General features: G+C 48.6%; 1 protein-coding gene across 5 annotated transcripts in view; it reads right to left on the minus strand.

Moving 5' to 3' along the window:
* The window catches only part of LOC135812282 (probable serine/threonine-protein kinase PknB), a 138,835-nt gene that overhangs the window by 9,301 nt on the left and 105,162 nt on the right, over positions 1-24,372 (minus strand). The window contains exons 1-6 of one of the 5 annotated variants that reach the window (XM_065325646.1): positions 16,246-17,320; positions 11,470-12,105; positions 9,771-9,842; positions 7,946-8,044; positions 6,134-6,211; positions 1,777-1,839 (exon numbers count right to left, since the gene is read on the minus strand). In XM_065325646.1, coding sequence (XP_065181718.1) covers positions 1,777-1,839; positions 6,134-6,211; positions 7,946-8,044; positions 9,771-9,842; positions 11,470-12,105; positions 16,246-17,205 — 1,908 coding nt within the window. In that variant the 5' untranslated portion in view covers positions 17,206-17,320. Of the gene's footprint in view, positions 1-1,776; positions 1,840-6,133; positions 6,212-7,945; positions 8,045-9,770; positions 9,849-11,469; positions 12,106-16,245; positions 17,321-24,372 lie in introns of those variants that run through there. The other 4 variants (XM_065325645.1, XM_065325644.1, XM_065325647.1 and 1 more) reach the window with 4 other exon arrangements.

The following is a 24,372-nucleotide window of genomic DNA, read 5'->3' on the forward strand; positions in this document are numbered from 1 at the left end:
ATACGATTTTTGGATCAAGTATCGCAGGGTCAATATTTGACCCAAAGGTCGGCTGACGTTTAGTGCTTTCACATGTTGGAGCGTGTGTCCAGCAAGAAATACCACAGTGACAGCAGAGAGAGCCAGTGCAGATTGTGAACTAGCCCTATCATGCTTTTGACCCTGTAGCTTGTGTATATAGAAACGATCCCATATCTCCGCTCTGACATCTACCACTCTCTAGTATGGCTGTGCACAACTTACAGTGTATGTGTGTGAGTACAGTCAGGACTACAACTGAAATAGCTCACACTAGTGTGTTGTGTATGTAAACAGCTACTACCTCCGACAAGTGAAACTTGGCGTTTTTGGTATTTTGAACATTCTTGTGGTGGTACCACAAGGCTGCGCATGCGAGGTACGACCTACTTTTAGCTCGATGCATCCAAGTGCAGGAAGCCAAGCGACGAGCTGGTGAGTGGCACATAGCTCAGAGGAGGACGGTTTGCTGAGGCAGGCCAGTCTCTCCTGTACCAACACACCGTTTCCGGTTCCATTCTGCGAAGGGGAATTGTCGCGTTTTCTCGTGTCAAAGCACAACCAAGGAATTGTCGCTCTCCATGTGGTAACTCAGCCAGCACAGAGTCCAGGCATCGATGTTAACCACCTGGCGTCTTTCAATAGCGTCCACAGCGATGCGTCTCTGGTGGCAAAAGAAAATCGCCAGGAATTGCTGCAGGCAATTTTGGGTATTTAATTATAATTTTTGTACTATGTGATTGTTGGTGAGAATACCGGGCTAAAAATGGTCAAGTCTAGGCGCGTGTGGAGGTATTTCACAGTTCTTACCACGGTATCCTAGAGAGTGGCGGCAGAAATGACTACCCTTGAGCACAGCACACAGGAGCGATATCGAGATTTCCAGGGCAAGGTACTTGCTGCAACTCAATCCGCTCGAGTCACACATTCGTCTGACTACAATGACAATCCTTGTCCACAAGACGCTGCGATCTTTGAATCAGAGCAGAGTGATTCAGACTAACTGATGTCTCTAATATCCTTCCTGAGCGATACAAAGTTGTATTTTGCTGAGTCAATCATTATTTTCGATTGTAAAGTGGGAGTTATTTCGAGTAGTTTGAGGCCAAAAAAACGTGCCAAGTTTCCCTTGTTGGAGGTAGTAGTTCGGCACTGTCGGCCGATTTCGTGTCGGAGTCGGTAACGAAGCGTCTACCACACTCTAGTGTGGCTGTGTACAATTTGTATGTGTGTGCATAGTCAGGTCTACAAGTGAAATAGCTCACTCTGGTGTGTGTGTGTGTGTGTGTGTGTGTGTGTGTGTGCAGCGAGTTTTGTTTGGGGAGCTCCCTGCAACGCGCCCTCGCCATGGTCAACGCAAGCGGTGACGAGACATCATCATGGATGACCTCCGCTCCATCAGCCCCCTATGCCTTCTGACTGTTGGTTTGCTGCTGCCCAAGATAGCTCTGCCTGGAGACAGATTGCTCATCGTCGTCCTCCTGCACGTGCTCCCCCTGATCCTGACTGTAGCTTCCGCTGCGCATGTGGAAAGGTCTGCCGTCGTCCCGGGGATCTCAAGTGCCACGCTCCGTACTGCAAAGCTAGCAGATAGTCCGTTCGCAATCATTGCCATCGGCAATGGGCACGTCCAAGGTTAAAGGTGTGTGTGAACAGCTTGTCCGCCACAGTCGGCCGATTTCGTATCTGATTCAGTGTCGAAGCATTGGCCCGTAATTCTGCCTAGTGTGAAAGAGACAATAATGTTGCTTAACTTACCCTAACTGTTGTAGTGGCAGAAGCAGAACTTGACAGGCTTTCGGGTGCAGTGGTAGGCCTCACCTGCAGCCGACATAAGCACACACACACACACACACACACACACACACACACACACACACACACACACCGAGACATGCATTATGCGAGTGCGTGCATACACAAACAGGTACGCACACACACACGCACACATACTTTACAAGCGAACACCAAAACATCAACCCCTGTAGTCTGTCACACATCAATTTTCGTCAAGCCAAGTTACAGAAAAGTTCAAAACACTATGGGCAAGCCCGCCACAATTATAAATCTGATTGCTGGTACGGACTGGAGTTGCCTAATTTCCTTATCCTTCAAAACAGGTCCGGTATGGTCTCATATTTGGCTTGCTGTCCAGCTCGACAAACTTTTCATCATCCATTAGGAGCCCCCATCAATTCACATTGACTGCCTGAAGGAACTACTACCTTAATATTTATTGTAAAATTTCATTGGTCCATATGAGGTTGAAGAATCGAAAGCATCGGAAACATGGGAAATATGCTGCAACCAGTTTTTTATCACTATAAACGGAGTGTCCTGTAAAATAATTCCCCTACTCCGGTTCCCGACGCCGTCACGCACAGACCAGTCAACTGGAACATGCACTTAACTTAGGTGTAGAAGAAGTTAGAATACATTAATTAGTAAAATTGGTGGAAGAACCAAGTGACCATCCTGTCACGGCAATCTCCACACGAAAAAACCAACAGGCCAGAGCTACGGCCGCTGGAACTAGCAAAGCCAACTCGCCAAAAACACGTGTACACTCGGGACAACCGAGGCGCACTCACACCACTAGCCATGTATTTGGCGGGTTCATACAAGTGATACAAAACATGTCACGGCGCGCGTGCACGCCGGATGCTAACACCTACATGTGAAGAAAAGGAATACTGCTGCATGCAGACAACACGCTAGGGAGATAGGGAGAGGGACAGTCAGAAGGCATGCATTATATTTCAGCGCGTCGCCTGTTGACTTGCAGGTAGCAATGCAATGGTAGCAATAATCACTCAGTGTAACAGACGGGTCGCCGAATTGTAGTGCGGTCGCGGAGTTCATAGCCAGCATGTAGGTGGGCATTCTTGCCAACAGGCTCCCAGACCATATCGAGACCGGGTGCGTTCTGCTCTTAGTTATCCGGAACGTTGTGCTGCGGAACCGGCGGCTCAGCAGCCAGCGCAAAACCAGGCACATTGCGCTTCAGCAGGTCAATGATGTTAACGGTCAATGATGTCACGTACACGTGCGACTCGAGCGTGTAACTGAGTCGTCCACTGGCTCAGTGTGCAAGCTTCCTCGGCCATGCCGACAATGAGGTGCTGAGGCTGCCAGCCAACCATGGCTTGCATTGGCGACAACTGGGTGGTACTATGGGGCCTGTTCCGATAATAGAAAAGGAGGACGTCAAGATCGGCTCGCCAATCCGAGGAGTCGTCCAGAACCTTGCGAATCAGCCCGAGCAGGGTCCTGTTAAATCTCTCCGCACCCCCCTGGAACTGAGGGTGACGGACGGCGCCGGTACGAACACGGACTCCTAGCAGGCGGAACAGGGACTCCACTACAGCGTTCCGAAATTCCGTGCCGTTGTCCACCCGGACCACATCAGGAGCACCCCACCGCAGGCACAGGATAGAAAAGGCGGATACCACGCTGACAGCATCATAGTGACGAAGTGGACACACCTCCACCCACTTGGTGAACGAGTCGACACACACGAGCACGCAGTGATACTGGCCGCTGCGTTCGGTGCCGAGCTCCAGGGTGTCGATCACAATTTCGCTCCAGGGACAACCAGGGAGGTCTGCGCAAGTCGGTGGGACAGTTTCGCCCTTCTGTGGGTTGGCAGCCTGACAAGTGTGGCACTCTTTGACCAATTCGGAACAGGCTGTTGCGATACCGGGAAAGAAGCAGCGACTACGGAGCAAACAGTATATAGCCTCCCAGCCTCTGTGCCCAGAGACTTCGTGCACACACCGGACGACATCCGCAAACCAGCGGCCCAGGCACAATCGGCACTTGGAAAACGCCCTCCAGCGGAAGCTTAAGGCTCCGGCACAGTACACCATCGCTGACTGCTAACTGCGAACGCACTGCGGAGTAACGCCCTGAGACGGGGAGACCCTGCTGTGCTTGCAATATCACGGTCTGAGTATCCCCATCAACGCGTTGCTCCTTGACGATGCGTTCCGTCGCGACTGGGCCAGGAATGGTGAGCTGCGGCTGCTGTGACATCAGTGTCACCATCTCATTTTAGGACATGACAGTGCTTAATCCATGCGGCGGGGACGCGAGTGAGAGCGTCGACACGGTTCCGGGCTGTTGGAACCCACTCGATAGAGACGTCGATCCCTGCCGTGACGATCATGTCGCTCATGTTCGGTAGACGTCACTGGACGAGCACTTCGTGCAGGCCCTTTGTTCTTGTCCGACGCACATTGCCGATGACATCGCCAAGCCAACTGGCGATGGTTTTAGAGTCCGTCATCAGTCGGACGCGCTTGATCTGCCAGTTGGCGGCAAGCGAGAGACCTCGAATCATCGCCTCCAACTCTGAAATGTTGATATGGCGCTTGTCGTCGTACGGCCTCAGCCAAGAGCGATCCTCCAGAATTGAACCGTTCACCTCGATGGCAACTCCGATGTCGATGTCGGACGCGCTCCACTGACCACGAACCGGATCACCTTCGCGGGCGAGCCGATCCTCCACTTTGTCGCAGATCTTAAGGAGAGGTTCGGACACTTGTTGATCCAAAGTGGCTTCAGCATTGACCGTGCGCTTGATAAAGCTGCAGGCGGGTCGCAGCCAGCCACACACCGGGACGTGGCCGGTCAGCCGGCCACACCAGCTGAAGACGTCACGTTTCATTGCCGGTCGAGGTAACTTCAGGTTGATGTCGCCACAGCGCGACCTCTGGACCTGATGGTCCTCATCCTTCTGCAGCTGCAGGCCGAGGACTCTGGATGAGGCAACGGCTCGGCCTGCTGTGTTGGGAGGCAATACTTGAGCATCCTTGCAGCTACGGCGTCGACCTCGTTGGCAGGCGTTTTCACATCGTCAACGTAATTATCGACCGGTGGAAAGTCTCGCGTCCCCAAGCGGACGATGATATCCATAAATTTCGGTGTGATACCCAACCTGAAACCCATGCACGTCATCACGTAGGCCATTTTCTGCCAGACGACCGTCTGGTAGCGCTGCAGCTCGGACGCCAGGTGCACTTGGAGATAGGCCTTCTTGATATCGAGGAATCGCAGGCCCTTCGGGTCACCTTCGCGTCTCCAATTCCGCAATGTCTCCGCGCAGACAAGTGTGGCTCGACCAGGTTGCAACACCAGCAGAGCATTCAGGCTGCGGTGGTCCAGACATGGACGAACTGGGGTACTCGGCTTGTGTTCTTGCATCTGTGCTAGGAGCGGCAGCACAGCAGCTGGTGAGCCGTGGAGAGCATCATTGTGAGGCACAAGCCAGCTTGCGTCGATCCACTTCATCACTTCGCCAACGAACATGCGTTCCTGCTCAGGGGCGAGTTTCGAGCGTGAGTACTCGCCAACGCCGGGGCTAAACAGGATCGGCCGGAGGACTGCCATCTTTCCACTTCCATGACAGCACCTGACGATGGGCTGTACAGTCCCATGTGACTTCCCCATCGTCCGTAGAGAGAACTGTGGCGCTGCCTCGCTGCTCGACTCGCACGTGCGGCAGTGGATGACTGTTCGACGCTGCTGCAGCGACCACTTCGGCTCTCCCGAATGTCACGCCGGACAGCTAGTGGTCGTCATCGTATTCCAGGCGCACTCTGCTAGCAATAGCAATGACATCAGCTCCTATCAAGAGCCACGACGCCACAGTGCCAAGATTTTCCACAAACATGGCAGTTACTCTGCAGTAAGGCAGATGCACTGATCCATCCAGCCTCTGCAGCTGTACAATAGCCGTACCTCTCACATTGAGTGGTTTCCCGTCCAAGGCCACCAGACTTCCAACAAGGAATTTCACCATGACAGCAGAGAGAGTCGGTGCAGATTGTGAACTACCCCTTTCATGCTTTTGACCCTGTAGCTTGTGTATATAGAAACTATCACATCTCCGCTCTGACGTCTACCACTCTCTAGTGTGGCTGTGTACAACTTGTATGTGTGTACACAGTCAGGTCTACAAGTGAAATACCTCACTGTTGAGTGTGTGAACAGGTAGTTGGACTCATCCGACACAGTCAGCAGATTTCATGTCGGAGGCGGTGTGGAAGCATTGGACGATAAACTGGCCTAGTGTGAAACCGGCATTACAGACAAAGAACGTTACGCAACTTACAGTAGCTGTTGTAGCAGAGGACATGGGGGAAGCAGAACTTGACAGGCTTTCTGGCGCAGTGGTAGGCCTTACCTGCAGCTGATGGAAACACACACACACACACACACATACACATACACACACACACACACACACACACACACACACACACGCACACACACACACACACACACAAACACACATACACACACACTGTACTGTACTGTATTGACAGCTAACCTAACGGGTCACGCTGCCCTCCACCCAAGCAAGGGTATGATGAGGGACAGTGGCAACAAAAACTAAAAACAGCAAGCAGAGAGAGAGATGGCAGGAGAAAGACAGCAACAGTAGTACATCTGGTGTGCAACGTATAGAAAAAGAGAGATGACAAGAAATACGTACAAAAAGGAAACAATAATTATTTGAACCTGTGTTATTGCAGTTCCGAAACAATCAACCAGGTGATGGAGTGTGGGCACCCGAATTCCCACCTGGACTCCACTGGAAGAACATCCCACGCAGGGATATCAGCTATAGGCCAAGCATTGAAAACAGCCATGAGGACACATCGTCTAGAAGTACACACAATTTCCCATGCGTCGTCAGCCAGCGTAACGCTTCTCCCTGCATCACCATTCATCTCCAGCAACCGTCTCCATTCACAGCTAATGCCTCTGCCAACACTGTACTCCGAGCTTCGCAGTTTGAAACCATTCGGGGGTCAGCTGCACCACCGCGAATGGAGAGACGAGGACGACAACGGTCGTGACAGAAAATACACTGCCCTGGCGACCACGTTGCGGAACCCTGGCCCCAGCAAATTCAGAAACACGCCAGGGGCGCCTCTGGTGAACCCAGAGCCACCCCGTGGCCTAAGACTAGTAAGAGGAACGACTGAAAACTCAGATAAAACAGAACTACAAAAAGTGCAACCGTCCCCTTCAAGCACAGTTGTACACACACGCACACACACACACATGCACACACACACCAACACACATCAATCATCATGCGAGTGTGTGCACATGCAGACAGGCACTCAAACATTCGTACACTCGATCACTAAAAAACATCAACCCCAGCAGTTGGTCATACATCAATCTCCTTCAAGCCAAATTACAGAAAAGCTCAGTACACTTTGGGCAAGCCCGGCACAATAGGGCTTGAAAGTGATAGCGTCAAAACGGCCAGGGAGTAGTAAGTTCACGTTATATTTCTAGATTTGAATCCACTAAGTGTGACTTTGCTATTGCCTACAGTGTGTGGGTGCATAGCAACTAGTGCTGTGCACGGATAGTCGGGTACCCGAGCTACTCGTGAGGACCTCGGGTAGACGGGCATGGAATAGTACCTGAAACCCGAAGTCGCAGATGACATCATGTACAGCGTAAGTGTACTGAAGTACAAATTCATGAAATACTCCGCATGTCTACCCTGTGTGTAAGGGAAGGGGTGCATTGTGGCGTAACCATGGAAACATTTCCCGATCGGGTACCCGTGCTAGCCGTTGAAAACTACCCGATCCCGATACCGGAAGAAAATGCTACCCGACTCAGCTCTAATACCAACCCACTCATGTCTTATGCAGGTGTGACTTTTTCTTCGCCACCAGTTGTCACCCCATCTTCATCAGCCAACCCAGTTAATTTTACCGGCTATATCACCTTGCTGTGAGTAAGACTGCTTGAAATGGGCTTAGATCCATCCATATTGCTGTTTTTTTGTGAAAGCCTGAGCGCGCCTTTGGGCACGCATGAACTGCAAGCGTACCACTCCCACGCGCCAGTTGGGAACGCAGCTTTGCAATCTAGGTTATGTCGTTCAACTTACTCTCGTTGCTGTAGGAGAAGCAGGGGCAAGGGCAAGGGCAGTGGCAGAAGCTGAACTTGAGTGGCTGTCTTGTGCAGCAATGGGACTAGAGACAGGTACCTGCAGTTTGTCACACCGGCACAGACACACAGACACACACACACACACAGAAACACACACACATGCACAAGCACACACATACACACACACACGTATACGCACAAACAAAAAGTTCATTCGCATGATTATACAAGTAAATAATACAAAACATGCTGGATATAATTATGTGAAGAAGAGGTTTGTGCGACTTCGGCGTTAGTAGGGGAAGAGTGTGTTGCTCCTTACATGGGAGCTCGCGGTGGTGCTTTCTTGCAGGGTTGCAGAGTGGACGGTTTGATGGGCTTCTCGTGTGCTCTGGATGGCAGTCGTGAGTCTGTCAAGTGAGAATTCAAGTGGGCAGGTAAACCACGACCTCCCATGTAGGGAGCAACACACTCTCCCCTTACTATCGCCGAAGTCACACCAACCTCTTCTTCACATTGTTGTCCCCAGCACGGGCTTGCGAATTAGATGGTTTGGAGGCAACAACGTTGTGAATGGCCAACGGTCCTCAGCGCTTGTTCAGCACCTCCATAAGCGACACTGACTCACGCTGCTATCTGGTGTTCACGAGGTGTTTGTCGCGATGAAAACGGAGTGTCTCCGTAAGTTTGTATCCCTGGTGATGTTTATGCCTGGGGAGCACTATATAAGTGGTGCTCTTCAGGCACAATCTTCCTCAGCCTACTCAAGCTCAACTGATGAGGGGTGAATTCCCCGAAACACAGTGTATTGAGCAGGGAGTGGTGCTGTCCTGCAGGTTTGCCGAGTGGACGGCTTTGATGGACTTCTCGTGTGCTCTGGATGGCAGTCGTGAGTCAGTCAAGTGAGAGTTCAAGTCGGCAGGAAAACCGCGAGCTCCCATGTAGGGAGCAACACACTCTTCGGATATAATATGTTCACTTAAAAGTTTGATACCCGATAGTGACCACATTTCGGACTGGATTCTAGAGGATACCCGGTTATGTGAAGGGTTTAGAGGTACAATTATAGGGTGGTGCATGTCAGGGAGGGCATTATGAATTTTACTACCTGCAATCAGGTTGAGGGGTGACATGGCAGGTGATAAAGACTAGTTCACATTCGAAAGGGCGCGACGTAACACGCCGTTAGAAGCGACAGGACACTCATGACGCTGATTGCCGGCGACCAATATGATTGCCAGAAACGGGAATGCAACCGTCCTACTGCACAAACCGGGAAGGATAGGACAATTTCCCGGCTGTAATGGGATCATACGAGAAAATGCTTCAAAATCAGGGAGAAAATCGCCTGGTGTGAAATCCGTTGTCGCACAAGATTCTGATAAATCTTCTACGATTTTCTTATCATATGATTTTTCGGCCAAGTATCGAAGGGTCGATATTTCACCCAAAGGTTTGCTGATATTTACTGCTTTCACGTGTTGGAGCGGGCCTCCAACAAGGAATGTCGCCATGACAGCAGAGAGTGTCGGTGCAGACAGTGAACAAGCCCTTTCATACTTTTGACCCTGTAGCTTGTGTGTATAGAAGCGATCACATCTCCGCTCTGGCATCTACCACTCTCTACTGTGGCTGTGTTCAATTTGTATGTGTGTGCACAGACTGGTTTACAAGTGAAATAGCTCACTCTTGTATATGAATAGGTAGTCCGACTCTTCCGACACAGTCCGCCTATTTCATGTTGTAGTCGGTGTCGAAGCATTGGCCGACAAACTGGCCTAGTGTGTAACTGGCATTACAGAGAAAACTGTTGCTCAACTTACCACAGCTGTTGTAGCTGAGGCAGTGGCAGAAGCAGAACATGACAGGCTTTCGGGTGCAGTGGTAGGCCTAATCTGCAGCTGGCACACACAAACACACACACACACACACATAAACACACACACACATACACACACACACATACACACACGCACATGATGTGAGTGCATGCACACACAATAACGTCAACCCCTGTAGTCAGTCACACATCAATTTCCGTCAAGACCAGTTACAGAAAAGTTCAATACACTATAGTCCAGCCTGCCATAATTATAAACCTGATTGCTGGCACAGATTACAGTTGTCTGATTTCCTTATCTTCCACAACAAGTCCAGCATGTCCTCATGTTTGGGTTGCTGTCCGCTGTAGAAACTACTTCAGCCACTAGGAGCCTTCACCAATCTATGGTCTACAGTGACTGCATTGTTTAAGAATTACCATCTTACGATAGGATTTATCGCAAAACCGTCTGGGTCCATCTGAGGCTGAAGAATCGGAAGCACCACACGGCTGTTTTTTGTGCGATTTCACGCCACTTCACAATATGGCCGCCGAAACTCTCGATCGGGCTTCAATGGCAAGAAAATTTGAATTTTCAAATCGCCAGAACACAAGGAGGCCATGGTTTCCCGTGAATTTTGGTGACTGGTTAGCCCGGACAGCCTTGGGAACACACTGATCACGTGCGTCTTGTTTCAAGCTTTCCGCTCGTACCTCACATGCCTGCCTTTCCTTCAAGAAACATTTGTTCTGCGTCGTGCAACTTTTGCTTCACTCTGAAGTACTCCTTGTGTCATCGCTGTCAAACTCGGCCCCGAGAAGCATTTCCTGGATTTTTCCCAGGCTAGATGGCAATTTTCCTAGGTAGAGGACTATCCTCTGGTTGTCTTCCCTGAGTGTCGTTGTTGATCGCGCATGAACTTCTGAGTTCGCGAGGCGGGTCAGAAACCTGTTTTCTCTTGATTCGGAAGACGAATGGCGTGGCCCTTTAGTTGCTGTTGAGTTTAGAGGGCTGCTTCCTGCTGTAAATTGCTTAGTTGGCATGTGGGATATTGTAGAAGAAGACAGCAGCCGGCAAAGTGAGCTGGAAATTGTGATATCTCTCCTATTGTGCGTTGAACGAGTACGAAATGTCCAATTTGAATATTGTACACGCGCGCACGCCAAGCAGAGGCCGATAATCACAGGGGCAGTCAATCTCTGGACTACCAGGAGTAGTTTTGAGTAAGTTTGAAGCAGAAAGACAGCTAACTGGGCAGGCCAGGACGCCTTTCCACCCTTCTTCTCTCTCAAATTACCTAAAAGTCGAGTATCTCGCTCGAGCGCTTTCAAAACTTTTCTCTTGGATTCGCTTCCCAAATCGTGAAACCACGCGAGGAGCGACATGAGTTTCTTCCAAAAACGCAAACTCATCCCGTATTTGCACCATTCGTACAATGTTACATAAATCGCACCGAACGACGCCATATTTATAAATGCCTGTGCTGGAGCAGCCGTGACCAGTAACATGGGTCACATGCTGCAACCAGTTTTTATCACTGTAAACGGAGTGTCTGGTTCAAAATTTTCATTCAGGATGAACAGCCAATCTGATAAAGATATTCAGCTGGTCCTGTTTATTGCAATCCCTAAACTGCTGGCACCTAATTGCCTTTTCATATATTAACTAGCGTTTTATTTCTGGGATTGAAGATTCATACCTGATGGGTGGATGCAGACATCGTTGATAGCTGGCCAGAAACCGCCGAAATTTGGTCCGTCAACGTTGTCATCTGTCGGGAAGTCTGTTCGTTCGTATCACGTAGCTGGTCGGCGAGAGTTTGTACTCGGCGGTTTGTGGTGGTTTGATCGTTGTGTATAGTGGATTGAGTAGCAGTCAGTTGTTGTTGCGTCATGGTCTGGTTTCCAGCAATGGCATCCAGATGTTCAGTAAGTCGTTGCGTTGCTGAACTCTGTTCGTCTTGAATCGTGGACACTTGCTCACGTGTATCAGTCAGTTGTTGTTGTGTATCAGTCAGTTGTTGTTGTGTCGCTGTCTGGTGGTTGGTGATGACCGTAAGTTGTTGTTGTGTGGTGGTTTGGTTGTTGGTGATGGCTGCTGTAAGTTGTTGTTGAGTAGCAGTCAGTTGTTGTTGTGTTGCAGACAGTTGTTGTTGCGTTGATGTCAGTTGTTGTTGTGTGGTGGTTTGGTTGTTGGTAATGGCTGCTGTAAGCTGTTCCTCTAACGTATCACTCCTTGCCGACAATGCAGTGATGGACGTAGCTTGCTGGGTTAGCTGTTCGGAGATAGAGTCCAGTCGACGTACAACAGCTGGTGGAACATTGGAAAGATGAGGCTATAATGAACACACAGGGTTGCGGCGACACAGCAACACCAAACACAACATACCAACACGACAACACCATTCACACCACGCCATACCAACCCACCAACAGCACACAGAGGAAAATGCACACCGAAATATATTCAGTCCGGATATACGTATATGGAATAAAAACATAATGAATTACCAGTACACCTCTAGCAAGAACATTATTTGAATTCCATAGAATCATTTTCTCGCTCAATGACAAGCCTAAAATGCCCTTTAAACAATTGAGTAATTCTAGGTGATAAACACGTATTAGCTGGCCAAGTCAAACTGGCATTTAGCTCAGAGCCCCCCCCCCCCCAGTAAAACAAGCATGCACTAGTCTACACTAGGAAATAATATGACCGCATCACAATCTCGGGGTGACATCGCGATATCCTCAATCCGGAAGCGTCTTATGTCCGAATGCGTCTAATGTCATAAGACGCATTCGGAATAAGGATGTCGCGACGTCATCCCGAGATTATCTTCTATGGAATAGAGCAGGACATAAGGCCCACTCATTTTGATAATTTTCTAATGAATGAACATTTCAGTCCTGCAATTCTCTCTAGAAGAGGAATACAGCATGCAATATTAGGCAAGTTATAACGCATACTTGCCATGTAGACTAGCATCAGATACACAGGTAAGTTATAACGCAAACTGGCCATGTAGACAAGCACAAGATTCACAGGCAAGTTATAACGCATATTTGCCGGGTAGACTAGCACCAGCTCCACAGGCAAGTTATGACGCATACCGTATTTTTCTGGTTGTAAGTCGACCTTTTACGACAATATAGAAGGAGAAAGGGTGGGGGTCGACTTACAAGCGGGATTTGACTTATAGCCGGGAACTTTCAGTATCTTACAAAAAATTACATGCACTGCATGCACGAGTACACCATGTGTGCTCATTTTGGCCAGTTTATTGGCCTTTTCAAGGATTTGAACGCTATGCCCTCCAATTCGGAATGTTTACATGATTTGTTGATGTGATAGTAGCAGAGAGTAGTTAGTAGTGCTTCGTCGGGGGATACCTTTAAAAATCAGAATTGAGTCCTCCGGATACGGGGGTCGACCTATAACCAGGGTCGACTTACAACTTATAACGCATACTTGCCGTGTAGATTAGCACCAGATAAACAAAACCAGGCATACCAAGTGGGACATACGGGCCGCACATCCGAAATCAAATTATTATTGGGCCATATTGGCTGACGGAACGGAATTTCCAGGCAGCCATAATCCTAGGAGCAGTGATATAAGGGTCCGCGATAAGGACATACTGTCCACGTGCAAGCAAGTCATGACTGGCAGGACCAGACGGACTTGCGTGCCAGGCAGTGGGATACTGGGTCCAGCAGGAAAGCTAAATTCAAGCCAAGATTTACGCTAGGTATGGCTGCATTACCGTATGAGTACTCCATGCAGTGCACAAGACAAAAAGGTACCCAGCATACAGCACAACCTACGGAAAGCATGGCGATATGACATCATACGCTGCACGTACGAATTGTGCCGGAAAAAGTTTCCCCTCTCGGGACTACGTTCCCTGAATAATTGGAAGTGAGATTAAATCAGCAATATCTGCACTGCACTAGCAAGGGCACCCTCTGACACTGTGATGCCCACACCAAACATGAAGGCATGGCAGCAGCACAGGACACTAGCAAGCAACACACAATCGGCTGCCTGCACTGTCGGTTCATTATTCACAGGAGATTATGTGTAACAGTCACGTCCCGCAAGGACACTACGTTGCTATAGACAGCAGACTATTGTGTAACACCCAGGTCCCGCAAGGACACTACGTTGCTATAGACAGCAGACTATTGTGTAACACCCAGGTCCATACAGGACAATACAAGAGGCGTTTTAGTCCGGCTTGAACACAGACTGATTGGCGCGTTTTACAAAACGTATTGCGGTTGATCAGACTTGAAAATTCAACCCGGGTTGATTTCAACAATTCCCTACGGGGGGGGGGGGGGGGGGGAGGTTTGAAAGCAAGAACTAATACAATACTTCTGTGTGTATGTTGCTCCACATTTCAACAGTACTGCATCAGGGCCTGCTGGAGAGCCGGGTCAGCCGGGTCACGCGCCCGGCTGGGGAACTGCACGACCTGGCTGAACAGATAACACCGGGTCCAGTCTGACCCGGCTGAAAAATGTCTCAAACCAAGAGTCCATAATTATGGACTCTTGCTCAAACTGACAATGGATTCCTAAAATACCGGTATTTTACGACTCGCGGACCCCATCTGTTGCAAATCTAGCACAACCGTAGATCTACACACTACAGTCTACAAGCGACAGAAACTACGGGCAAAACATAAAATAAAGACAATCAATGATTAGATCGAGTGCACGTGGTGATGATCATGTACAATGTCATTAATGACACTTGACAGATAATAATAATAATAATGTAAGCCTCAAGCTGAGATTCTTGCTTCAGCAACAACAAGCGCTGCCGAGTCTGAGGCCATTGCTGGTAAGAATGCCTTGCGTGCACCACGCAAGCACATCAGCGCTGAACGGACCAGTGCAAAGCCAATCTGGCAGCGGATGGCAGCTAGGGTGATGCTGTATGGCTCCCCAGTCTTGGCAGCGAGGAGAGAGGCGATGCGTTTGTAGAGCGAAGCACCACGCTTTCCCATGCCTCCGGTGGTAGAGAAGACAGAAACTCGGCTACAAGGGTCAACCAGGTCAACTGGGGTCAACTGGTTCGAGCGCGATTTGGCCAGCGGCGAGCAGGAAGTCAGGACATTCAAAGACGTCGATGGCCATATGGGCCATGGCATGGGGCAGGCAGTCAAAAGCGTTACTTTTGGCTACAGCTTTTGACACAGTTGCAAGTTTTCAGCCGACTGGTGATTTGGACGATGGAGCCCGCAGCGAAGAGAAAAAAAACTGACGCTTTCCAAGACTCTTGGAAGAAAGGTCGACCCTGGCTGGACTACGACCATGCCAGTCTATAGTTTGCCTTGTTCTCTAAAATTTCCGATTTCCGGTAATAAATTCGCCTTTCTGTTTTCCTGCGTTTTGAGCAGGCTTTTTGGTTGTTTTTCTGCCGGATGATCTGACCCGGCTTGACCCGGCTGGCCTGCATGCGCCAGGTACACTCTGACCGGGCTGTGTTGAATGTCTAGAGCAGGCCCTGCTGCATAGGTAAATGTTGCGCGAAAACATATCACGTGACCATACTGGACTCTAGCCATGGACTTTCCGAGGCATATCAGTAACAGTCTTCATGTTAACATCCACCAATTTTCTTACATCGTACAGACTTTCAATCAGGGTTGAACCGGACAGTGTTGAAAGTGTTCATGTAAACGCAGCCTAGGTTCTACAGTGTAGCTAAATGAAATCCAGTAGTGTCACTCAAGTTTGCGCCTTGCACTATTTCGCGGCCCAGTGTTTTCTGGTCTAGGGTTGCGCAACGCCCTGCGCGTACTTGAGGGATGTGACTGGATTTCATTGAGCAGAACTGCAGTATCCAGGCAATACATGGCATGCCCACACCAAGTATACAGGATGTGCAGTACAGGATCCAGGCAAGACATGGCATGCAGTGTAGTATCCAGGCAAGACACAGCATGCCCACACCAAGTATACATGACGTGCAGTGCAGGATAAGGACAGGTAGCCACACAAAAAGTACATTTCCAGACTACAAGGTCTAGCAGAGGAGCAACAACCACCTCTCCCATCTTCACTGTCCTTACATAATACATTGATTTTTGTACTTGTAACGCAACAAAAATGCAACCACACTCTCGTGTGTATTGACGTGGTTGACTCAGGGATAGACGAGCAATTTTGAGAATCCAATTCGTGACCATTTTCACGATTTTTTGCACTTTCTGCGAACCCTGTTGGATTGCAACACAAGGTACAGGAGCTTGCGCTTGAGGCTTGCTGGAGCATGGTCGCGGACTCCGTCAAACTACACCTACCTACAAAGAAATGCATCACAAGTGATTTCGCTTATCCTCCACATACAATCAGGAACGCTTGGCCATCACTTCTTCATTACATCGCTAAATAGGCACTGTAGTCAGGCTCAAGAAGATACTTTGAAAAGCAACTACAAATCCTTTCAACAAACTACTTACCGACGAGAGACTGGTGAATAGCTGTAACACTCGCTTCATCTCCTCGTGTACTTCCTCGGCAGTCGCTCGCTCGCTCGGTTCGTTGGAGTGGCAGCGAATTGCCAGCGGCTTCAATGGGTGGTCATCAGGGAGTCGCCGTAGATAAGCAGCGCGCCGTCTTGTCTCCGCCACCACCTGCGTCGTTTCCCGTCCACTGGCGGCGTCGCGCACGATCACAACGGACGGAGCATTGATCAGGTCGATCCCTGGCATAACACCAGTGATAACAGCCAGTAGCGTAACTCCGAACGAGAAGATATCCAGCGGACGATCATAGTCAGGTTGCTCTACCAATGCCTCCGGCGGCATGAAGGCCAACGTTCCGGGGCAACGGGTCATGGCCATTCGAGCCGCCTGGACCTGTTGCTGCTGTTGACGAGGGGATGCCAAACGTACGAATTTCGCCATTCCAAAATCGCATACCTTTGCGACGCCGTTCTTGATCATCACATTTTTCGGGGCGAGGTCCCGATGGAGTATACCACGAACGTGCAGGTATCTGATACCAGCCGACGTGTCGCAGAGGTAGCCGATCAGCATCACGCCATCCTCCCGACCCTCACCGATACTCAACTCTTCCAACGTCGAAGTCAGCAACTCCAACGCAAGAGCAGCGTTTTGCCCAACTCTGGCAATGCCCAGCAATTGGCACAGGTTCGGATGGTGAATACGACTGAGACGGAATACCTCTTGGCCGAAAGAACGGATTTTCCTGTCTCGGTCCTGAACACCGGGCTCAATCAAAATGGGATGCAGAACTTTCAGGGCGATATCTATTCCCTGCCACGTCAGCCGGTACACGGCGGCATCGGAGCCACGACCAAGTTCATCTTCTTGCCTCACTCGTACGTCTCCCAAGAAGACAATATCCTGATTTGTCAGGCCCAACTCTCTCATCAATGGCAAAGCTTCCAGCTCCATGCCACTAGAAGAACATGAGCATTGTCTGCACTGAGTCACCGACGCCAGGAAGGACAATGAACTTTGAGACGTGTTGAAGTGGGCAATTGGTTTACAAACTCCGTAACTGATACTAGTAATTATTTAGTTGTTGTCGTCGATTGTAGTCATTATTGCGTATCCGCTAAACACAGATCTATCATGCCATGATTTGTACAGTGCTGGCAACTGAAATCCGACCCCCTTGCTCGGCGCGGTGCGCCTGCAAGGGGATCGGATTTCAGTTGCCTGCACTGTAGTACGAGTAGTAGTAGAGTTGATGACCGTATCGCGAAGTCCGTAATGCGAGGTCCTCGTGTTGTCCATTTCAATCTGTTTTTATTGCGACCATGGTTGAATCTCGTGACCAGGTGACAGCCTACAATAAGCTGTGTGGCTATGGCGAAATCTCGTGATAGGCTAGCCGGCTGTCATGCGAGCTCGATCTACAGACTACACTCACTACCAGTACCAGGCCAGGGACTGGTTTACACGACTCCCTGCTCACTACAATTATTTTGCTCAGTAGTCCCCCTGATTCAGCCGGCACTAGTTGACGCTAACCCTCCACGTGCCACACGATGACCTTTATCTGAGGTCTCTTTCAGTGGTCTGCAAACTCTAGTTCGTAACCGTGAGGATATGGGCGCTCACAGAAACTGACCGTCAGTCGGTCAGTCAAAGCCAAAGGGTCACAATGGGCGCTTTCGATTACACGTTTACACAATTCTGGAACTGGGTTTTGTAATTCTCGAATGAGCAAAATGTACGAATTCCGGCCATGCAAACGAACGACTGGAATTCACAACGCATTTTATTCATGCCATAATTATCACAAATAAAATAATAATTGGCCGTAAAAAGATATCACGTACACCCTCACGGGCGCGTCGACCCAGCTTCGCGTACCGGTCCATTCCGGCGAAGGCTCCATGTCGGCAACAATATTGGGCTTCGATAAAGCTGAACGCGTGTGCGAAAGGACCACCCAAACTGATCTGGTCTAATAATCAGCTGCCAGCGGAAACTCAACAGCGGCAATTAGCTTATCGGGAAGACAAAAGTAGCTACTACATGCAGTTGTAGCCCTGCTTTGGCGCCACACCGGCCAGGGAGGCTCTTCCTTGACTTGAGTCATGCTGCATGGCCAGACCGGTAACTTACCGGTCTGGTCACCGGGCCCTACCGGTAACACACGGAGTGTGCAATTCTGGCGCCAGAACTACTTGAAATTCCGTCCTCTTTTCAGAATTGGCGGATTTGACGGAATTGGATAAAATCAATTCTAGCGACGAAATTTGTCACTTTTTGTGTAATCGAACTGTGCATCAACAATAACCATGATAACTATTAACCGAAATGCGTGTAATCGAAAGCGCCCAATATACATGTACATGTACACGTTGATAATGATAAGGGTTACTGTATAACAGGAAAGTCTAACGAGTCAAAAATTCTAACGTTTTAACGACCAATTTTGTTTCGTTTAAAAAAAAAACTTTATCGCTAGAAGTCTGTGTGAAGATGCGCATACAGATCGGTGACCAGGTAGCCATCGTTAAACTTTCTGCACGTAATCATGCAAAAACTACAAAAACCGTTGAAAAACGTTAAACTTTTTGGTGGTTACACTTTCCTGGTTTTCAGTAGTCGCACCGATATTCGTCACGAATCTCTTGTAGGTTTAGTTTTAATTTAGGGCATGGAGATATTATAGGGTTTGCCGAAAATCAGTCAAACCAATAAGATCAGCACCTGGAGAATTCCACCACCCTCAAATATGGTGTCATAGATGCTGCAGGTCTCACTGGTACTGACACAACGAGTACACCACTGTACACATGAACAACAAGGGGCAATGCTAGGCTGGTGAAATTCTTAGTTTCATGCTATGCTATCATCAGGCAACATGAGGGTGGTGATTTTGGCTACACCAGTATGGGGGGAAAAAAGGTTTTCGGAGCAGACTCGCTCTCTTCCCATTCACTCAGCAAACTCGAACTCATTTACCAATCAAATTTTTACACAACGTTTCGGCAAAATTGCCCTCATCAGGTATGCAATGGTGCGCAAGTATGCAAAGAGGAGTTATATACATGTACATGTACATGCAATTTGTGATGCTATGAAGCAGGCTCCACCCACATGTATCAAAGAGCCCCACATTACTGAAGGCAGGAGACGAGGCCGTCCACTAGGTCCGTGTATGACCTGTAAGTCTGGAGGTGAGCGAGTGTGGATGCAAAAGAATGTGATCTACCATTTGCCATGCAAGTGGTGCCGCGAACACTACGTCGGAGAGACTGAGAGATCATTGGAAACTAGACTGACGGAGCATAATGGAGAAGCGCGCCGCCATACCCGCGACAAGCCATGGGGTGAGCACCTGCGCACCAAGCATGCTCAGAAGAGACTGGCGCTGGGGGATTAGTCTGTGGGCCAAGTGGCAAAAATGTGAATTTTCGTTCCGAGGAAGAGGGCACCGCAATATTTTTTACCCAGTCGATAGATGGGCTGGCATACATTGAAAAACCGCTTGTTGTCATTCCTGATTTTGTCCAAGGGTTGCACTGGGAGTAAAACTAAATTCAGCGCTGGTTGCTATGGTAACCGGAACCTAAAATGGACTTTCTGGCTAATTGTAATGGTTTGTTTGGCAATATAACTTTCCTAGAGGGTCATGTTAACAGAATGTTTCCTTCCTGGATCTCACTGGAAGGCTAAAAACAGGATTTGAACTTGAAAAACTCATAACTGAGCAAACTGCACCATACATGTACATGTACATACACTACATGTACGAGTGCAATACAGTCTGTCAATAGCATGAGACCGTACACAATAACAATTTTGAAGTATAAAGGAGTCATTGCATGCCATTTCATCAGAACATGACTGGCTGCAGCATGAAGCAGCCACTTTCTGATCACTTTGTCCGATCTAATAATATCTCAGACGGATCCATGCAACGTACAGAATATTCAGAATATGCCGGTGCATTGTGCATTGTATATTGGTTGCAGGTTGTCCACAGAACGAAATACACCACTGAACGTCTGCACAAGTCGCTGCAAACCAGATAGACAACCCATAAAGAATGATCAACAACATAAAAACATGACAGTCTGGACATGCATGTACATGTACTGCTAATAAACATACACTGACAGAGCAGAGTTGAAAGACCGTGTGATACAAGAAGACCATGCCGACCGTTGTGCCTATCAATGCGACAGACTTCATCATCATAACACTGGCTTATGACATCTCCTTCATAACACCAATGTGTGGCATCATCCAGATGAAATGAAGCAGTTTAGAGTGATGGTGAACATTGTGTGCGGATGAAGGCGCGTAGCTGGCATAGGTCATGGGGGCACGTGCACCTCCCTAAAATTTCGACCTTTGTTCAGCATGCACCGTTATGACCATGAAAGACATGGACCAGCCAGCCTACACATACATTGAATGCGGCCATGCATCCCCTAAAAGGGGGACCAGCTATGCCCCTGAATCCTGTCCACATAATTGGTTGCAGGGAAAGCAGGTGGAACGGATCACGAGAGTAGGATAAAACCTGGGAAGACATTGGTAGGTACATTGTACAACAGTTGAGCGCTTTCGCCTTGATGGACTGAAGGCTGACACAGCTGCAGGAGACACTGCGGAGTTGTGAACATGTGCGCGTTGAGATGGCTGCACAAGTATGCCGTTTGCACAGAGGGTTGTGACTTATCCCAGCAATGTTTCTTTGCACAGATCATTGCCGATCACGACTCCCATGGGAAGAGACGCTGCAGTTGCTTGCTGATTATTGGCTTGGCATCCAGCCAAAGCAGTTTTGAGCTCTAAACCTGTATGCATGCAGCACCGTGGCCAGGTGGTTCACCATACTGATACTGGTCTATACCGGCATGTCTGCGCCGCCTTTCAAAGCTCGCTACTCCAACCATTTGACTACGCTCAGGCATGACCACTATGAGAATTCCACCGAGTTGTCAAAGCATGTTTGGTCGATGAAGCGGGACAACAGACAGTACGTCATTGACTGGAAGATCCGCGACAGGGCCACCTCCTTCGATAACACGTCCAAGAGATGTGGCCTCTGCACTACCGAGAAGTATCACATCCTCGAAACCGACGCCCGCACTAGGCTAAACAAGCGAAATGAGATTGTGTCAAAATGCAGGCACGAAAGCAAGTATGTCCTATCAAATTTTGTGCCCATCACATAAGGACAGTGATTATTCTATGGCCTTGGTAGCGCCTCTATATCTGTTACCTGGCATGGCACCACTCTGCGCTATCACCTTTCCCGAGGCACTCTGTGCAATGCATCTTGAAAAATGGGCTGGTCACACCCCGCAATATCATCACCCTCATCTAGCACCTAGGCACTCTGTACTACATGGCACTATGCATCATGAAAAATGGACTTGTCACATCCGGGACCCGACATAATGATAATTTTCACACTCCATAATGACGGAGTTCACACCTTCTGAGTATATAACGAGTGTATCATACTTTGTTTGATCATCCATCTGATGATCCGTTGCTTGAACGGTGAAACACTGTGTAATGGAATCTGATCTCTGACGGTTTTTCCGCTTGTCTGTACTGATACTGGTATAACGTTTTTAAAGGGGAAGTATACCCTAAAATCAAATTTTCATCAGTTGTAGTCTTCGGGGTGCTGAGTCGAATGGTCTTGGTCCGAGGAAGCTGAGGCGCTCCCTTCCTACTTGAATCCCAATCGAACTCGCGCACTTCCACCGAAACTGGGTGACTGCGCCCTACTAGATGGGGATTTGTATGCAAATGTCACTAAAAGCGCCATTTCGTTCTTATAAAAGCACGGATGACCGCGATTGGCCCATATGTTGTAGTCTTTTGGACGCTGAGTCGACTGGTTCTGGTCCGAAAAGGCTGCGATGCAGCGTTCCTCCTTTATTCCCAATCGAACATGGTTGAACAAGCGATCACGTGGTCCTGCGTACACCAGTCACCTGGTCACCGTGCCTGCAGGGTACAACTTACTAGCCTGTTTGACCTTTTTTGGGTGCAGTCCTGTCACTCGAGTTGAACTCGAGTTGCACCTTGGTGTGAAAGTTGTCGCCTGCTGGCGCGGTGACCAGGTGATTTGGGCACCCAGGAGCACGTGACCGCTTGTTCAACCATGTTCGATTGGGAATAAAGGAGGAACGCTGCATCGCAGTCTTTTCGGACCAAAACCAGTCAATTTGTAACGTCTTTTCTTTTCTCTATTTATTCTCTTTACCAGGCGTGGGCCATCCCCTGGATTATCAAAATGGGTGCCTTATTATTTTTCTGTTTCTGTTTCAGTCCATCGCAGATTATATTTATATCTGGACTTGGTAACGTCCAAGCCATCTCGTGACTGCCCATAATTTGTTCATGGATTCGCTCCAGGCAATATCGCCATTTAATACTGAACTGCACTGTGTCCCCATTGTACATGTACATGTACTTCCTGTGAAAAACCCGTCTTTTCTTTTCTCTATTTTTTCTCTTTACCAGGCGTGGGCCATCCCCTGGACTACCAACATGGGTGCCTTATTATTTTCTTTTTCTGTTTTTATGACAGTCCATTGCAGATTACCATTTTCGGAAAACCAAAAAATTTAATAGTGAACTGTTTTTTTGCCTTCTGCAACGATAATTGCTTTTTTTTAGTTCATCATTGCTTTCTAGAGTTGATGATAAATTGAGTCCAGGCAATATCGCCCTTCAATACTGAACTGGCCATTTCGAGTTGATCATGATTTGAGTCTTTGACAAGTCCAGTGTCCATCTTTTGGGTTTGAGTGTAAATGAGTCGACCTGTATTGAGCGTGCGCGCTGACGGGGTGGTCTGTTTTGGGGATGTCCAGTTATGGGGATGGGGCTTTTGGGGGGCGCTGAAGTCAACGGCGCTGTTTTGGGTCGCGCTCATGTGGGGGCATACCGTTAGGGTGACTCACCCATCAGCATCCGTGTTGTAGAGGGGCAACTTCTTGCAAAGATGTCTAGGGATGAAAGCCAGAAGAAGAGAGCATATCTACAGCGTGTAGTGAGTGTTGAGAGAGGTGCATTCACACCTTTGGTCTTCAGTACCAATGGCCTGTGTGGACGCGAATGTCTGCGGGCTTTAAAGAATTTGGTCCGCTTGATTGTTATGCATCACTCTGGCTTGCAGTATTCTTTGGTCATGAATCACTTACTTCGAAGTAAGATGGAAGATCTCTTTCGTTTTGGTCAGGTGGTTCGTCACCTGTTTCCGCGGTTGCCGGGCCTCATATTTGCGTAGGCGATCCGGGGCTTTGTCAGGATGAGTGGCGTCTACGGTCTTTGTAGACGCACCTTCCGCTTAATATCGACCTACTTTACAAGTAGATTTGTATTCTTTATTTAGAGTGGGAAGTCCAAAACAGACCCTAGCCTAATAACAATGGTCCCACTAGTGAGGGATGTAGAGAGTAGGGATGGTCTGGAATTTTGGCCGGCTTTCCAAGTTGCGCTATTGCAAATAATGATCTGCTTTGATAGTAGTGACTGCTAATAATTGCCTGGGTTTGACTTGGATTTTTCTTCAATCATCTTTCCGATCACATTATCATGGATTTTCAATAAAGTTCTTTGAGTATCCGAGTGCTAGTGCAGTGTGTCAACATACCGTCTGATGCTCCGCACACATAACCTCCGTGTTGATTGACTGACACCATTGCTCTTTAAAACCCACTGGTCTTCTCCATCAACTGTAAGGTAAGACTCTGATCCATGGATTCGAATACCCCTGCTGTTACGTCTTAGTACTTACTAGAGGGCTTACTGCACGCTTCACGTTTCTTTCAATTTCGAAAGGGACATCTAACGATCAAAATGGTGCATGTCACGTTGCAACGCGAGATTTCAACGCGACAGAGTCACAGAGGGCCATCTCAGCTCACTATTCACGATGAAAAAAGGCCATTCTGCACGTTTTTTCTCAAGTTGGAAATTGAAAAAGACCTATTATTATTATTATTAAAAGCATGTCCGCGTAGGTGGCGGGGGTGCCACTTTCGCTTATGCCATTCAGGATTGATGTCTGAAGAGTAATACGATACAATAAAATGACAGAAGTGACGTCAACAAAAGCCGTTAGCA

This window comes from Sycon ciliatum, chromosome 3 (assembly GCF_964019385.1).
Source record: "Sycon ciliatum chromosome 3, ocSycCili1.1, whole genome shotgun sequence".
Lineage (NCBI taxonomy): Eukaryota > Metazoa > Porifera > Calcarea > Leucosolenida > Sycettidae > Sycon > Sycon ciliatum.